The sequence below is a fragment of the Ipomoea nil genome, unplaced genomic scaffold, assembly GCF_001879475.1.
Source record: "Ipomoea nil cultivar Tokyo-kokei standard unplaced genomic scaffold, Asagao_1.1 scaffold1043, whole genome shotgun sequence".
In the NCBI taxonomy this organism is placed as follows: domain Eukaryota; kingdom Viridiplantae; phylum Streptophyta; class Magnoliopsida; order Solanales; family Convolvulaceae; genus Ipomoea; species Ipomoea nil.
The window spans coordinates 7,269,246-7,289,009 of NW_017617471.1; the positions used below are offsets into that span (position 1 = coordinate 7,269,246).

Sequence of the window (19,764 nt, forward strand, 5' to 3'; positions counted from 1 at the left end):
TTGTCTAGTTCATTGACAGATAATCAATTTGATTATTTGTCATTAGAAATAGTCATCCGCCAATGGCTATTTAAAAAAAAAAACAAAAACAAAAATTAAAATAAGAAATACATGTTTTTTAAAACAAATTTAAAAAATTAACATAAAAATAAGTTTTTTTTTTAAAAAAAAATTATATACGTAGGATCCTCATAAATATCAAGATGCCAATTTGGGTACATAAATTGCACTATTTGTTAAATTTAATATGCCAATTTGGCACTTTTTTCTCAATATTAATAAAATAACATCTAACACATTGAACCCAACATATATAACTAATGATTTGCATTTCCTTTTTGAAAACATAACATATTATACAACACAACTCCTATTAGCTAGCAACAAAACATGTGCTTCTTTATTTTGGGACCTGCAAATGAAACTCAAAATTACATGAAAAATTATGTCAACTTGATCACATCTCATCCAGTATGGCATCATCAGATCAGCTTCTATGGCTTTGGCTTAGGTTCGAATCCCATCCCGATCTTATTACGATGTACCCAAATCTAAACTCTGTGCATGTGTGATATTTCTGCTCAAGAAGCCATACAAACTTCCTCTCAATGAGCAGGAAAAACGAGCTTTCGATCTACTTACGTTGCATCTTCTTGATAAAATTATTCACAAACGAGGACTGGTTCCCAATCTACCGTCTGCCTCGGCCTGAATCTGGGCTGCATACTGCAAATTCCAAAGGACATCCTCGAAGGATGGCCGCATTGAGGAGTCGGTTGAAATGCATTTGCTTGTTATGGATACGATCACGGACAAGGATTCTTGTGAGCAGGAGTTGAGCACAACCGGATCAACCACGTGCTTTTGGCCATCCTGACTTCCCAATGAGGCCTGTGAAGTATAACGCGAGATTGATTTGAGTACTTCGATTACTAGTTTAAACTTTTAGTTCAGACAGAACATATGAACATATTCTTCTATCAACTTGGAATATGAAAGCCATGGAAATTCAGATGGTTGATCGAGTACCAGTTCATTTAGTAGAAACGTCTCCTGCCTCACGAGATAAGAAGGCCCGACGAGTGACTCGAGCATGATAAGTCCAAATCCATACACATCGTCCTCCAGGCTTTTCATTTGCCTGAAAAATGGTTATTGAAACTTTGGAACAGAACGAACAAGTTCAATTTATCGAGATTGATAGTCTTGAGGGGTAGTCTTACCATGATGCGAAGCCTTCACCTTTTGCCTGTGGATGAAGAATCGCAAAGAAAAGTTTAGGGAAAGCACGGAACTTGATGAATTAGAAAAATATTTTCAGAATTCATACCTGCTGTTTATCAACCTCTTCTGCCACAATCGATAGCCCATAGTCACTGAGCTTGGCAACTCGATGCTCGTTCAACAGTATATTAGTTGCTTTCAGTCGATTACTGAAGAAACCTGGGATAACTCCGGTATGCAGAAAGTGTACAGCCTTTGCAACATTAATGAGTATCGCGAGTCTATCAGACCAATTAAGGACCTTCTGTGGACTATTTTCTACAAATATAAGGTCAATGCATATCAGTATGCACTTCATACGATAATTTGAACTTGCAGTAACATCAGTATCAACGATTTGATTATGCTCTCTGCACTTACCAGAAAGATGAGAACGATAATTCCCATTTGCCACATATTCGTAAATAAGATAGACTTGGAGAGAATCGGGGTCACCATTGTTGTCATTATTAGCAATGCAGTGTCCCAAAAGGCAAACCAGATGAGGGTGCCGGAGCTTTGCAAGCAAATCGAGCCTGAGTTTTAGATTGCGAATTGTGTATTTCTTTGAAATTGTCAAGCACCTTATAGCCACCTGAGTCCCATTTTCCACTCTACCTTTATATATCTGAGGGAAATATGTGGATGAACTTATAACAGCCAAATATCATCTCGGAATAAAAGAATTGACTGCAAAAAAATATCTCTGAATAAAAAACGAAGCAAGTATTTACCTTTCCTATCAAACCTGCACCCATTAGGTTTGTACTGTCGAAGTCATTTGTTGCTTCCTTGATCTCATCAAAGGAAAATAACCTGTGCATTGGAGTACCTTGCGTGCCTAATTTTGATGCCTCGGATATAAATCCTGAAAAATTAAGAAATCAGGATTCATTGAAATGTTGCTAAACTGAAGTTTTTTTTAAATTTCGCAGTTCAGAAGGCATACTTGCATTCAGCAAAAGTTCTGAAGAGTACCCTGCAACGGAATTTTCTTGTACGGGCTTGTGCAGTAAATGCTGCTCTGAATTCCCACGAGGGCAGTATCTACGGCACATTAAAAGAAAGCCGACTGCCAGAAAAGACAATAGAACACAGATTCCTCCGACAACACCAATTAGGACTCCTATGTTCTTTCCTTTAGACCCATTAGTTTTCGCAACAATGTTTTTAGCTTCACTTGTGCAATATGTCGCTGGATGCTGATTCTTTAGACCACCTAATAAACAGTTCCCTTCATACATAACCTTTCTCGTGTCTGATGCAGAGTGCAAACATGAAGGCAATGTGCCTGTGAATCGATTATTTGTGATATCAACTAATCCAAGCTCGTTTCCACAGCTCAATTTGGATGGTAAAGATCCAGTCAGCATATTGGATGCCAAACTTAGGCTTGCAATTTTAGGCAAAGAGAAGAGCTTAGCAGGCGGCATTCCTTGGAGTGAGTTGAAAGACAAATCGAGCTGCTGGAGCTGTAGCAGGAGGCCATATTCTTGAGGAATTTCATTAGAAAATGAGTTGTTCCTGAAGAAAGCCATGAGCAGCCCCTTTGGAAGAGCGGGAAGTTCAGACTCGAATCTGTTATCGCTCAAATCCAAAACTTGAAGGCTAGTTAATCTGCTAAGATCAAACAATTTCCCAGAAATTTCGTTCTTCGACAATCCAAGATATGTTAAACTTGTCACCCCTCCCATGGAAGAAGGCAATTGCCCAGTCACCCTATTGTTCCTTATGCTCAAACTTGACAGATTTGACAACTTATCAAACCCTTCAGGAACACTGCCATTAATGAAATTCCCATCCAAATTCAAACCCTGAAGGCTCACCATTCTTGAAACTGAAGCAGGGATAGACCCATACAAAAAATTCCAACCCAGATCCAAGTTCTCAAGTGAAGACAATCTATGAATTATATCAGGAATTTGACCCCAGATGCCCAAAGACACAAGAGTGAGTGACCTCAAGCTAGTCAGTCTGGCCAAGGTGACCACAAGAGAGTCCACAGAGAAATTCTGTGACAGGGTTTGATAAGGACTCACAGCATAGCCATTGAAACTGCTTGGCCTATCTCTCCTATCACCATAAACTCTTATCCCAGTCACAAGGTTGTCTTGGCATGATATATTTGCCTGTGGGGATGACAGAAAGCACAAATCTGTGCCATTATTGTTGAACCAAATCTCCAGTGGGTTTGGGTATTCCAACTGCTTCCTAAGCTGCAAAAGCATCTGGGTTTGGGTGTGTTGCAGCTGATGGGTACCCAAGATCAAGAAACTCCCCCACAGGGACAAAAACACAAACACCTTATAGCTATTGCACCACTCCATCACACTCCCCACACTCAATTCATATCTAATGGGTGTTAAATCAATCAGAAATATGGAAACACAATTGTACACTTCTCAGTGCTGTAAATCAATTGTCAGAAGCAAAGTATATACAAAAAAAACAGAATCTAAATGCACAGTTCAAAAACAAAACTTTTGCAAAGACCATTTACCCTTGAAACCTGAATTCTGCTGGACAAAGATCCTCTGCTAAGCATGCATATCATATCATATCTACCCTTTCTTTATGGAGAATGAGATTCTGAGTATTTTTTTTTATTTTTTTATTTTTTGCTTTATGCCATCCTAATGCCAAGTTCTTTGCATAGCTTTTAAACCATGTGTCCTTGTCTCAGACTTCCTGTCTTCTCCATTGTACTTTTCATCAACTTGATTAAACTTTGATTTTATTATACCAATGAATTTAATATTTCAATCTTAGTTAGAGATTAGAGATTATTCTAAATAAGAAATTAAATGACAAAAGGTACTTAACTAAATAACAAACGCATACACTCAGCAAAATATGTATTGGAAACTTTGTTTAAAGTCAATTTATTTTATCTTACAGAAGTGAAATAAGACAACAACAAAGAAGGAAAGAAAAAGAAAATGTCGCTTTTAATCTTTTCTTATTTCACATGGTCCAACCGGGCAAATTATGTTGTGCATCCGTATGCACCATGCATGCAAAAACAACGTCGTTTTATTAAAAGCGCGTCCCTCTTTAAAAAAAAAAAAAATCAGGTTCGATTCCCAGCAACAATATATGAACTAAAATTTCAGAATTGATGAACTATAATTCCAGAATCTATGAACTAAAATTCCAGAATCTAATCTATGAACTAAAAATTCCAGAATGAACGAACTAAAATTCCATAATCTATGAACTAAAATTCCATAATGAATGAACAACATAATGTTGTTGCTGGGAATCGAACCTGAATTTTTTTTTAAGGGGAGACACGTGTTTTTAATAAAACGACGTCGTTTTTGCATCCGTATGCACCATGTGCATACGGATGCAAAACATAACTACTCGTCCAACAGAGTATTTGAGATTATGTAAATACAATTGTTATATCATGGACCAAAGTTTAAATTACATCGTGAACCCTGATACAAAAATTATGTATTTTCAGTTAACACATTTTATATCTACAGTTAACAGTTTATATACATATAAATAAATAACTTCTGTCACATGATATGATAGGTACATATACAGAAACTATCAACTGCAGAATATGTCAACTATAGATATAGATACAGAATTTGAAAGTTATTTTTGGACCAGAGTCTATAATGCAAGGTAAACCCGGGTCCATTATATAATTTGTCATGTAAATCAGTATATTACGATAACTCAATAACACAGTAGATCTACACTGAGCTAAGTCTGTGCAAACTACTTTTAATAATCTTTTAATTATGCGATATACTGGATTCAATCTTCCAATTATTACTTATTAATACCTCCATTTTAATTCTTTGATTAATTATGGGAAGGCTCATAGCGGCTATCTCTATTTTTATTCTTAAATTGAATCAGTGAGCAAGTTCAAGTAAGAACAAAATTTCTTATAAAAAATGCAGAATAATTTATGTTTATTTGAGATGATCGAAACAAAAAAAAAAAAAAAAAAAATAATGTTATGATAATTTTATAAATATTGCAAATTTGATACGTGCATTGAGCATAGTTTAAAAATGTATCTGATGATTTATAATAGTGTTAGTGCACTCAAAATATATAAACGCACACTAACAACATCCAAATTAGAGGTTATTTTGGAGATATTAGAATAGTAATGCCTGACAAATAGGAGAGAGAAGAGTTTGAATCATTTGTAAAAATGGATTTTTGAAACAGTAACAAAGTCAAAGGAAATGTTGAGGCTGTGCGCGTTTTGCGCATAGCTAATGTCCACATGGGCGCATGTAGTGCACGTGCCTGGTGATGCGTCAGACGCGCCTGATAATGTGTTTTCTTATTATTATTTAAAAAAAATCAATTCTATATTTATCAAAAACCACAAAAGAAACTTCATTATTATGGATGCTCTAAGAGGGTTACACTTTAGTTGAGGAATAATACATTATATTTTTCTTTTTAATTTTAATTATTTTAAGGAGAACTTTGAATTAATGTGAGAAGGGATTACCAAAATTAGGTTGAAAGAAAAATATTTGGTGTACTCCTATTCTCACATATTCTTGATATAGATATTTTTCTGTGAATCTACATGATTAAAATAATCAATTTTGATTTATCATTTCAAGAAGTATAAATAAAGGAGTAGAATTTTGAGAATTATATAGTAGAACTCAGTAGAAAACATAAAAGAAATAGTATCTCCACTTACCTGGAAAGAATGGAATTCAGAGCTTCCACATGGTGTCTTTTCTTGAGAATGGTGATCCATACTCCGGACATCCCACATTTAAGATGCTTTTGTTAATCATTATGGATGCAACTGCTCCCACTTTTTATTATCATGCAAAAACAAAAACAAAATGTTTTAATTTTAATATTGTTACAGCACATAATCCCGTATTTTTGTGTAAATCACGAGATGTTTTGGATCTTTTTCCATTTGTCTTATTGTTCGAGTTCGCTTAACTAATTCTCGCACACTTCGAAAGATACGAAAGCTAGTCTGGAAAAATTGTTACTTGTGAGAATCAAACCGATTATTCTAAAATTCTTTCCCACAAAGAGAACTCATTTGCTACTTGGTCAACATCATTGAGTTACCATCATCTCATTTGTATTTCTTAATCTTGTCTTCCATATTTACACTTGTGCAAAATTTAACAAGTTAAAAGTTATATAAACCATGCACTTTTATGTGGTAAAAGAGTGCGTTTTTTTTTTTTTTTTTTAAGTTACTGACTCTATTTTTTTTAACCTGTTAAGTCAATACCGTCTCCACTAAGGCTTAATCTCATGACCTCTCATATGACTTCTCATATGAGAGAGTCACTACATGTCATCTGAGCATAAGGGAATTAGTTTGTTCAACGGTGGAATTCCTGTGCTACAAAAAAAAAAAAAAAAAAAAAAAAATCATTAAAAATCATTCTTAGAACTTACAAAGTATAAAGTACAACTTTGCAAAATGAGCTTTGCCCGTCGGGCTAGTCCGCCCCGCCCCCTATTAGGTAGGGGTGAGTTTCAAAAATAGAGGCCCATCAAGGAGCGGATTTTTTTGGCTCGGCTCGCCGGTCCATTTTGACAATTCTACCTAAAGGTCACGAGTTCGATACTTGCCAACTTCTTTTTTGTTGAGCCTGTTGTATGGAGTCTTCCTAATGCAGTTTATCATTTCTGTGTGATTTGTGCGTTATTATATACGAGCGAAGCTTACCTATTATACACCTTCAAATAGTGTGAGTTTCTCTTGTTGCCCCAAAAAAATTCTCATATTATAAAAAATCAAGTGTATTAAAACACAAAGCCTGAATACATATATGAAATAATGAAAAAAAAAAAAAAAAAAAACGAAAAAACAAAAAACAAAAAATCTCAGTTAAAATCATATTTAAAATCTCTAAATTATAAAGACAAATTATTAAATAATATTACATGTATTCTTAATTTTTTTCTCTCTCCACTCACATAACATGTTTTGATACATTAAAAGAAAATTAATTACAAATTTCACTCTTTTTTTTTTTTTTCTTTTCTTCCAATAAAATTATAAAATACATTTATATTTCATCTTCTTAACCCATTTAAGATGCTATTCTACCACAATATCGAAGTGATAGCAGACACCACATTAAGTAGGCCAGGTACCGTACATAAAATTATTGTGTGTGTGTGTGTATATATCCTGTTTTTAATGTTATGAATTATGATTTATGATAGATGTTGAAACAAGCAATATACGGAGTAATTATATATTTATTGTTGTCCAGTTTTGTGACATAATTGAGATGCATTTTTATTTCGAAATCCTGTTACTACACTCGTTTAGGAATATTATAATAAATATAAAATTGCAACATTATAATAATGCATAATATATATTAAATAAGAGCCCTGGAAAATGACAGAACATGACAGTGATGGGCATATGCAGACTGAACATCAGTCTCCCCAGTGACGCAGAGAACAGGTAAGCAACCCTGCAACTTGCTCTTTTTTTTTTTTTTTTTTTTTTCTTTTTCCTTTTTTTTTTTCCTGAAAACCTGCCAATGAAGCTTGAAGTAGGGATGGCAATAGCGGGCGGGGCGAGACATGGAGTATATTTCTCGTTCTCGTTTCTGTCCTCATCCCCGACGAAGAATTATAAATATTCTGCATTATTGTTTTAACAAGGAATTAAGCAGGTATGAAAATTTCTAGTCCCTAATTAACTTTTAATCAAAATCTTAAATTAGTATAACTTTTAATTTTAAAAACTAAAAAGTTAAGTCTTAATTATATATATATATATATATATATATATATATATATATATATATATATATATATATATATTATTTATTTATTTATAATAATTATTCGGGGATGGAGCGAGACGGGACAGTGAGGAGTGTTCTCGTGTTTGTACCCTGAAAATTTTCTCCATCCCTATCGGGGCAAGAATTGGGGATGTCCATTGGGAACGAGACAAATATCATCCTTAACTAGAAGAGCCGAATAGGTAAATTTCCCAGCAACTCTCCACCCTAGCTACTTATAGAGCAAGACTTAATTGGAATAAAGGCAATATTATCTGTAATTTCAAGTCATTTTTCCTTCAACAAATTATTACTTATGTGTGATAATCATAAATATGAAAAAAGAATACTGTTTAAAAATAGTATAATTATAATTTTGAGTTAAAAGTTTATAATAGAATTAAGACTTATTAATTAAACACAAGTTTAGTAATAATAAATTATTTATGTTTAAGTATCATATGCTAGTATTAGTTTAAAATTATAATTATAATATTTACAGGTGTTTGTTATTTTTCATGTTTATTATGATTATATCACATATAAGCAATAATTTTTTAGAGAATAAAAATAAATGAAATACATACTCTTATTTTTAACCGTCTAAACTCTCATTAACAGAGAGAGAGGAGAAATAACCACTTTAGAAGTAATTGGTGGACAAATATGAATACTTAAATAATCACATGAAAAAGCGCTTTAAACTTATAATTCAGTGACAAACAAAGTATCATTTTTTTTTCAAACTGAGACGTGATAAGTGTTTTAAATATTTATTATTTTCTCTATTTTGATGTTACTTTATTTATTTATTTTCTTTATAAATTTGTGAATTGAGCATACACTAATACATTAATACTTTTTCTTATTCTTTTACAAATTTAATGCACACATATAAAAGAACAAGGAATTGAATTGAAGCAAGAGCTCATACGAACTTAGTTCACTGGTTCAATATACAGTATTTGAAAGAAGAGACTAAGATTTGAACCTCGTCAACAATAATGTGGAGATCGATTATTGTGCCCACCAATGGAAAGGAATTAAAGCCATAATAAATTTTTTTAAATCTCGGTGATAGGTTCTTGATTCTTTGGACTACTTCAATAGGTGTCAATAGTATATTCAAAACAAGCGACAATGGAGTTAGTTAAGAAAATTAAGTGATTCGAATGTGGTACGTAGTACGTAGGAGGGTAATTCGAATGTGGTACGTAGTACGTAGGAGGGTAATTAGTGTCGCTTTTACAGGGCGTTTGGTTGGAGGGGGGAAATTATGTGGGAAATGAATTGTAATTTCATGGGAGTTGAATTACTAGGAATAAAGTGAGAATTTAAATTCCAGTGTTTGGTTGACATGAATAGAATTACTGAGAATTTCAATTCCAATGTTTGGTATACATGGGAATTGAAAGGGAATAAGTAGTATAAAGTCAAAAATGTCCATTATTGTTGTTAGACATTAATCTTAAGTTAAAAAAGGGAAGGGGTAATGTTGACTCATCATTATCTTTTTTTTCCCATGAATTAAAATACCAGGGGGACATGAGATTTTAATTCTATGAATTACAAAATTTAATGGCCTTTGGAATTAGGTGGGAATTAAGTGGGAAGGGAATTTAAAATCCCTCCAACCAAACACCCTGTTAGGATTGTGAAATCTGACGATCTGATTGGGAAGGAAGTCAACGTTGCAACTAAATGATGGGGTAAAGTGTCGGCGAGGGTCCTTTTTTTTTTTTTTTTTGGATGGATCATGTGTGTCCTTTTAATATATAATCGTTGATTTGAAGAATATGTACGCATTATTGATTATTAATTTATTATATTATGTATTACGGAGTATATTACTAGCATTTTATACGTGTGATTCGTGAAAATTCATGTTCAATATTCAAACATTAATAAATATAAATAATTAAATTAAAAATTATAATTCAAGTTATATGTACGCAAATAATGTATGTATTATATACACATACATATAATTTACCATTCATATAAATTTAATTAAAATATAATAATAAACAATTAAATTAATTATAAAATAATTTTTTTAAAGCAATTATAAAATGATAGTTAAATAATAGGAAAAAGATATGATAGATATAAGTGTATAGTAATAATGATAGAGTCACTAATATTAGAATTAAATAGTAATGAAGTTATAACGGTGTAAGGGTAGTTTTGTCTAACAATAATGTAGTAGGGACAATCTTATCTAATAAAATTGAAGTGTACAACATTTAAAGTAAAATGTATAACTTTATTAACATACAAAAATGAGACATAAATCAATGATATAACTTGAATTGAGACGTACTTATTATGTTTTTAGATAAAGTAATGACAAGTTGATTATGGCTCGAATAGACTTATTGTGTGTTATTCAGATAACTCGCAACCGTTATTACTTTGTGGCCATTTTTCACTTTATACCGACTCATGGTGGCAATTCAACTCAAATTGGTCATACTATTAACTTAGTAATCACAAAGTTAAAAAAGTGTGATTCTCAGTAGAAGTGAGTTGATTAAAATATAGGATATACTCAGTGCATTCTCTGGTAATGACTGAGAGTTTCTTTTATTACTTATAGTGACTCGGTTTAAACTTAACTTGAAGATGCTGCTCATGCACCATGGGGCAATGTCTAATGTGCTCATGAAATTTGAGTAATTTATGATCAAGATGTTTTAAATTATAGTATATCTAAAGAGTTCATTTATGAATGGTCATTTAACTATTGACATTTATCAATTTTTATCATCAATTTTCAATTTGATCATAAATGGTCTTTTGATTATTGACATATCAATTTTCATTATTGACTTTCAATTTTACCATAAATTTGAAACAAAATCAATAGTCAATGAATCATTTATTGTCAAATTGAAAGTTGTTAATAAAAATTGGTAAATGATAATAGTCAATGAACCAATTATGGCCAAATTTAAAGTCAAAGTCAAAAATAAAAATTAGTAATATATATATATATATATATATATATATATATATATATATATATATATATATATATATATATATATATATATATATATATATATAGGTGAGACAGCTGGCCTGGAGAATTAATATTGCTTCATTCCCAAAGCCAATAATCGAACCCTTAACATTTGGTTAAGGATGAATGAGTTCCTTCTATTCAACCATGAATTCTTTCCACTCAACTACACCCTCCAGGTTTAAAAATTAGTAAATATTAAGGGTGTGTTTGGTTCGCACATAGGAATCGGAATCGGAACGGGTATCAAATACTTGGTAATGGTAATGGGTTTTGGTGAAAGTATTTAACATGTTTGGTAGTAGGGTGGAATGGGAATGGTTACTAATAGTAGTGCTTGAGAATGAATAAGGGAATGAAACCCTTATTTTATTTGGGTATGGGTTTTTCAATTGATGGGGTATTCGAAACGCATAGTAGTGTTCTAAAAACCTATCAACCAAACAACAACAATCACTTTCATACCTATTCCTATGGGCAAAACCCTCCAACCAAACACACCCTAATATTTAATGGACCATTCCTGAAATTAACTATATATTTAAATATAAATTTAGTTTGAATATTGAGTGTTTAAATATATTAATTAAATTTGACATGAAATCTGAACTAACTCGAAATTTTATTATAAGTATAACTAGTATTTTCACCCGTGCGATGCACGGAATGGAATTGTTGTAATATATTAAGAATATTTAAATCGATATATAATTATTTAAGAGTTAATTTCACCAGAGGTCGTTTATCTTTCCTGACAATTCCAAATTAAATCCTAGACTATAGTTATTAATTATTACAATTTATTCTATGTTACAACTCTTACGTTAATATTCTTACTATTATTATTAACACTTAATTACTTTTAGATATTATTATTACCGCTTATATTATTATTATTATTAGTTTCTTTTCAAGTACTGTTAGTATATAATGGTCGTGAGGCACAATAATAATATAACCATAATTAAATATTCTTGTATTGTATTCCGGAGTTAATGCCATTTTTGGTCCTAGACTTATTGAGGCATTGACACTTTTCATCCTCCATAATAAAAATTGCCACTTAGTAGACACTGTTATTGGTCGTTGGACAGTTTTGATCCTCCGTCAATGAAGCCGTTTGTTGACCGTGAATTAGGAAGGGTTTTTCTGTCTTCTTTTGTCTTATTCTTCTAATCTTGTTTAGACCAGCGATGCTGTGACTTCTGTGAGGCGAGATGGCGAGACTTGGCGGCTAAGTAGTAACCGTCGGTAGTGAGTACCAGCGAGGTTCTTCTCCGGCGAGTTGTGGGTACGGCGGCGAGCATACGAGGCAGTAACTCCTTCCGGCGATGGACCAGTAAGGCAGATCTGGTGGTGCAGCAACAGATCCGGCGAGGTTGGGGCCTTCACCGGTGGTTTTTGGTTCCGGCGAAGCAGAGAGGGCAGCAGGTCGGCGAACCCTCCTATGGTAAATAGCAGTTGTAGTTGTAGATGGCGTGATGTAGAATTTGCACCTGTAAGTCCTCCCTTCCATATTGGCCACAAATATCCTTCTCATCTCTCTCTCTCTCTCTCTGACCACAACTACTTGGTGCACAACCTCAAAAACTCTGTTATTCTACTTGAAATTCATTGAAGTTTCAAGCTGAAAATGTGGAATCCGCCGCTCCCCAAAAATCGCATTGTCTGAGGTGTTGGAATGGCCGGTGTTGACTTCCTGGCTGCTGCAGCTTCATTCCCCAACCCGGATGATAAAATTCGGAGCACCAGCTTTGAGGTTCAAGGAGGTGGTAACACTGGCAATGCTTTGATAAAACCCGGATGATAAAATTCGCCTTGGTCTTAATCCAAGGATCATATCTAAGGTTGCTGATGACTCGCATGGCGAAAGAATACTTGATGAGCTTGAAAGGGATGGTGTTGATACATCTTTTATGGTGTCCAAAGGAGGAAACTCACCATTCACATATGTCATTGTTGACAACAACAACAAAAAAAAAAAAAAAACTCGCACGTGCATTTTCACTCCAGGATATCCACCCATGATATCTGAGGGTCTACATACCCAAATCAAAATTGTCTTCAGCGCTTGGAGTAATATTGTCTGCTTAGATGGAAGGCTGCATGAGACTGCTTTGATTGTAGTGAAGGAGGCAAAGAGTAGGGGCATACCTATTATCGTTGATGCAGAAAGGTTAAGGGAGGGGTTGGGTGATATTTCTGACTTTGCTAGTTATGTTGTATGCTCGATAAAATTTCCACAGGCATGGACTAACGCCCTTTCTATTCCAACTGCACTTGTTTCCATTATCTTGAGATTGATGTCAAATGTAAAATTCGTGATTGTTAGTTGGGTGAAGATGGTTTCTTAATGTTAGAAAGGACTGAAGCGGATAACCTCAGTTTGAAGAAATGGATGTAGCAGTGACCAATGGATGGAGAAATACAAGGATTAGAACATAAAAAGACAGAAAAACCCTTCTAATTCACGGTCAACAAACGGCGTCATTGACGGAGGATCAAAATTGTCCAACGATCAATAACAGTGGCTACTAAGTGGCAATTTTTACTGTGGAGGATGAAAAGTGTCAATGCCCCAATAAGTCTAGGACCAAAAATGACATTAACTCTTGTATTCCGTGAGTCACAATAATAATATACCAATAATTAAATATTGTTCAATTCTATATTCTTCTAGGATTTCTATTACCATCATTAATTATTCCCCAATTTACCATAATTAAATAATTTGACCAATTATAAAGAAAGATTATTAAATAATGCACGGGACAATTGTTTAATTAAAAACTTTAAAAATTCATTAATAAAACATAATGTTATCATAGTTTTTTCTTAGAAACTCTTTAATAAAGTATTTTTTTAAAAAATTGGTGGGCCAAACCGCCTACGGCTGTTTGCAGTGGATAGATCTCGAAAAAATACGCGATTTAAAAAAAACATTTGTCCAAAACGGACAACGGAGTCAAAAGTTATGCCTTGACGAACTTTTGACACTTTACAACTTAAAAAAAAAATAAAAAATTAAAGGCCGGTTCAGCCGGCGAGGCGGCCGCTGAGGAAGCCGATTCCGGCCTTCCTCGTCGCGGCCAGCGACACGATTTTTGCAACACTGACATATAAAATAGATATAGATTAGAATAGGAATAGTATTACACAATTTTATAATATTACAATAAAATTTTAACCCACAATTATTGTAGAAATCAATATATTTTATTAGGAAGAGAGATCTTTTAGGAATTGGGCGGGAAGTTAAAATTTCAGGATTTTGTTTTTATATATAGTATAGATAGTATAGATTGTATTACACTATTTTATAATATTAGAATAGAATTTTAACGCAGAATTATTGTACGAATGGGAAAGTAGAAATCAATATATTTTATTAGGAAGAGAGATCTTTTAGGAATTGGGCGGGAAGTTAAAATTTCAGGATTTTGTTTTTATATATATTACAGATTGTATTACAGGAATTGGGCGGGAAGTTAAAATTTCAGGATTTTGTTTTTATATATAGTACAGATTGTATTACACTATTTTATAATATTAGAATAGAATTTTAACGCAGAATTATTGTACGAATGGGAAAGTAGAAATCAATATATTTTATTAGGAAGAGAGATCTTTTAGGAATTGGGCGGGAAGTTAAAATTTCAGGATTTTGTTTTTATATATAGTATAGATTGTATTACACTATTTTATAATATTAGAATAGAATTTTAACGCAGAATTATTGTACGAATGGGAAAGTAGAAATCAATATATTTTATTAGGAAGAGAGATCTTTCAGGAATTGGGCGGGAAGTTAAAATTTCAGGATTTTGTTTTTATATATAGTATAGATTGTATTACACTATTTTATAATATTAGAATAGAATTTTAACGCAGAATTATTGTACGAATGGGAAAGTAGAAATCAATATATTTTATAGGAAGAGAGATCTTTTAGAATTGGGCGGGAAGTTAAAATTTCAGGATTTTGTTTTTATATATAGTATAGTATAAATTATATATTAAATATATTCATAATAATACTATATTAATATAAAAAGTCTGTTAGCTAATTTGTGGTATTTTTAGATAGATGGTATATAACCATGGTTGTAAAAATCGCGCCTAGGCGCCCGGCCGCCTAGACCGCCTAGCCGGCTGAACCGGCGCCGAACCGGCGTTTATTTTTTTTATTATTTTATTTTATTTTTTATTTTTTTTGCGTTTTAAATTGTGAAAAGTTCGGGAATGCATAACTTTTGACTCGGTTGTCCGTTTTGGACAATTTATTTTTTTTTCAAATCGCGTATTTTTTCGAGATCTATCCACCACAAACAGTCAAAGGCGGTTTGGTCCACTAATTTCTCAAAAAATGCTTCTTTAGCTCTTAATTTTAGTTTTTTATGTATTTAGATGGTTTAAACAATCTTTTGAACACTTTTACAACTACTTTCGTAAATAGTTTCTAAGAAATAACTATGGAAACCTTATATTTTCTTACTAAATTTAAAAAAAAAAATTAATTTTTAATTTTATTTTTAATTAAAAAAAAAAAAAAAAAAAACCGGCGCCTAGGCGCCGATTAGGCGCTAGGCGCCCCCTTGCCGCCTAGGGGGCGCCTAGCGTGTTTTGCAACATTGTATATAACAATATTTTTTTTTTGAATACTATCGACTCTGGTATATAACAAGGTAGTATTTGTTTTATATTTTCTCAATATGTTGTAGCTTAAAGAGTCAATACCTTACCACATGAGTTTGATCCTGTGACTGTGTGACCTTCCCTCAAAGAGAGCCGCACAGGTGCCATTTTAGCACAAGGTACTTGACTAGTATACACAAATATTATTAAGTACATAAATTTTTTAACCTAAAATAAACTCAAATAATTGTATTTGGACCGGACATATACAAATTTATAGTTTGAATGTCAAATTTTAAAAATATATATACATATTGGAGTATCTAAACTTTTAGATATTTGAAATAAAAAATTTAAGTATCACTCAAATAAAACCAATGAAAACACCCATAGACTTCATAAACGAATTCATTGAAATTTCGAGTCATAATCCTTGTAGTTTTAAGTCAAATTCTGTACAGTATGATTTAAACCCATGATGTTTATTGTGCTTCCTGTGTTTTAGTGAGTGTAATGGAGTGTTTGGTTTGTCGTTTTTTTTTTTTTTTTTTGGTCAAAATTAAAAGTAATTATAAAAGCATTTGTTTATTATTTTTAGTATTTCAAAATTAGAATCAATTTATCCTTCCATAACTTCTATTGAAAGATAAGTCTTTTATATTTGTGATACGTAAAATAAATGTCTAATATGTAAAAATAAATGAGTTATTTTTTGAATTTAAATTTTGTTTCTTAACAAATCAAAATCCGTTACTATAAATTGAAATGTCATTATTATAATTGAATTATTAAAATTAAAATAAATTTTGTGACGGTGAGTGCTCTGGGAAATTGATAAAATTTACGATAAAGTGAGAGAAATTACATGTCGAGGCAATAAGCTTGAATGTGTTATAGTTCGTCTTTATTAACCAGTTGGACGATAGAAAGTTAAATTGAGTACTAATTGTGATAAACATATGAAAGCGGATGATGAAATGATGTTAATTTTAAAAAGTATAAGTAAATATATTAATTTCGCAATAATCGATAACAAAAAAGTGAAATTTGCTCAAGAGGAAACGGTGAAGTTGAAGATGTTGGCAAATTATGTTGTGCATCCATATGCACCATGCATGGTGCATACACATGGTACATATGGTGCAAAAACGATGTCGTTTTATTAAAAACGCGCGTCTCCCCTTTAAAAAAAAAAAATTCACGTTCGATTCCCAGCAATAACATATGAATTAAAATTTCAGAATTGATGAACTATAATTCCAGAATCGATGAACTATAATTCCAGAATCTATGAACTAAAATTCCAGAATCTAATCTATGAACTAAAAATTCCAGAATGAATGAACTAAAATTCCATAACCTATGAACTAAAATTTCAGAATCGATGAACTACAATTCCAGAATCGATGAACTATAATTCCAGAATCAATGAACTAAAATTCCATAATCTATGAACTAAAATTCCAGAATGAATGAACAACATAATGTTGTTGCTAGGAATCGAACCTGATTTTTTTTTTTTTTTAAGGAGAGACGCGTGTTTTTAATAAAATGACGTCGTTTTTGCATCTGTATGCACCATGCATGGTGCTTACGGATGCACAGCATAACTATCCGAAGATGTTGATGGTGTGGATTGGCCCAATCTCAAGAGCCCTATTAAGTGGTCCATAACATGTTATACAAATTAAGTTAAGATCCAATAAACTCGATCTTCATAGGCTTTTGTACATGTTTATGGATTGGATGCATTTTTGAATATAAACAAAGAGTTTTGTATAGTAGCTTGGAGAGGGCAAATTATTGTGTGGATCATGATCCACATAATTGTGTGAACCATAAATATCAAGTACATTTTTAATATATTAAAAGTATATTATTTTTGTACTGAAGGTACATTATATAAAATAATGTACCTTTAGTATATTAAAAATGTACTAAGGTCCATGCAATAATGATTGCTTGGGGAGGTTATTGGCCCATAATTTGTACATAGTTAATAGTTTAGAATAAAAGTCCATATAATATGTTTGTTATGGGCCAAATTGAACATTCTTATAATGACCTAAATATTAATACCATAATGATCTAAATCATTTTCAATAATATAAAAGCATAATTGAAGTATTGAGTCATGTTCTAAATAATCTAAGAAGATTAATTAAAAGAAAAAAAAAAACAAAACTTAACATAATTAAAAAAAAAATACAAGAAAATGATTTTCAAGATTACTTATTTATAATATTTGATGCTCAACTATGAATGCTATGTATTTATTCGGACTAATTATTTGGCCAACGTTTATGTTAAATTTTATATTATATTTTTTAATATATTCTAACATATTTGTAGTATATATGTTTAATAATTATGCCAACTCTGATTGGGATTCTGTTCGAATTTGATAGGGAATATCCCTTGGGAATCGTGCATAGATAACGGTCAGTATCGGATCCCTTGCTCGAGAATAGACCGTCCCGACCTAACCGACCGTGTCTCCGCTTTTACCCGATTGTATGGATTACCGAGCAATTACTAGTACCACGCTCATACATTCAGCTGGCCTCAAAGCACACCAGACCTACTTAGATCGGGAATTAACTACCTACCTGTGCGTAAAAGCTTGGCATTGACTTGCAGAAACATTGCGGCACGTGTAGAAGCCCATTGGGACTCCAGTCTGGGCCTGTACATGGGCTCCACGCGTCTTTCATGTCGCACGACCGGAACTTGTCCCCTACCTACAACTATAAATACCACATTTATTACTGAGAGAGGAAGACTTTTTTGCATTTATTACCTCTTAAATTTTAGCCCGGGGACCTTTGGCCCTCTATTACACTAACCGAAGTAAATACTTAAACCTACAAACAAAGTAGGGATAGGATCTGAACCCGGACCGACCTATGACCGTATATTGTATAGTAGATTGCTCGTACTTACTATATCATAACCTAAGACTTTTCTTATATAAATCAATTAGTAAGTTATGAATAATAACAGAATATTCTGTTACTAACGTTTGTACTGACGGAATGCGAGGTTATTTAAGAGAAGACAATAATATAATCGAGGGTAAAGAAGAAAAATCATAAAAAAAAAATATTAAAATCAAAATAATCTGAACCATTCAGTTAACGGAATATTCGGTTACTAACATTTTTATGTAACCTCTAATTTTTAGTAACTATATTTTTCAACCGGTTTTTTGTAAAGTCCTAAATCAATTAAACCGATTAAAACCAAAAAAAAAAATAACAAAAGAAAAATATAAAGAAACAAAAATGCCCTTATTAAAAATAGAAAAATTAATGAAAAGGACTAAAAGTGTCCAGAAAATAATAGTCTGGGATGTTAAATTGCAAAAACAATAGTCTGAGACTAAATTTGGAATTGTCACCAAAGACAAGGGACCTCTGGTGGAATTAACTAATAAAATTATTAACATAATCATAATCATAATCTACCATCCAATAATGAAATAGCAATATTTTTGTGAATCTCCTTCATATAATAATAATAATAATAATAATAATAATAATAATAATAATAATAATAATAATAATAACTGCGGTGAAAATTGCGGATAAAAGAAAAAAGAGATTTTAATTGGGGAGGGTAAATGACGTTATTTCTTTAAAATAATAAGGACAAAGATGAAAAAAAAAAAGTTAAAAAAACTACTAGCTTATTTTGAAAGGTAGCGTTCCAAAATAAACTTTTATTTTAAGCTGCGAGCTTATTTTGAGAACATTACCAAATAGAGCTTATAGCTTATTAGTAGCTTAAAATAAGCTATAAGCTCCTAAATAAGTTATGCCAAACAGACTCTAACTTTTAAACTCTTAAACCTCAACATATATATTATGAGTTTTTTTTTTTTTTTTTTTTTGCATTTTGGTCCCATGACTATAGTGTAACTAACAACTTTAATCCACGACTTTTAAAACTTGTAGAATTGATCCACAACTATTACTTTCTTAACAAAAATAGTCCTTTCGGCGAACTTTTCGTCAACTTTTCACCGAAAATTCTTTTGTCTATTTTTTCACAAGGGTATAA

At 32.2% G+C, this 19,764-nt stretch overlaps 1 protein-coding gene across 1 annotated transcript; it reads right to left on the minus strand.

Moving 5' to 3' along the window:
- Positions 1-298: 298 nt before the first annotated feature.
- Positions 299-4,004, minus strand: LOC109182283 (probable inactive leucine-rich repeat receptor-like protein kinase At3g03770). The gene is made up of 8 exons (XM_019332410.1): positions 2,213-4,004; positions 1,998-2,131; positions 1,645-1,891; positions 1,331-1,542; positions 1,224-1,249; positions 1,030-1,141; positions 643-891; positions 299-577 (listed from the first exon to the last, which is right to left on the minus strand). The coding sequence occupies exons 1-7, from the start codon at positions 3,588-3,590 to the stop codon at positions 667-669; spliced, it is 2,334 nt and encodes a 777-aa protein (XP_019187955.1). The 5' UTR covers positions 3,591-4,004; the 3' UTR covers positions 299-577; positions 643-666.
- Positions 4,005-19,764: the final 15,760 nt, after the last annotated feature.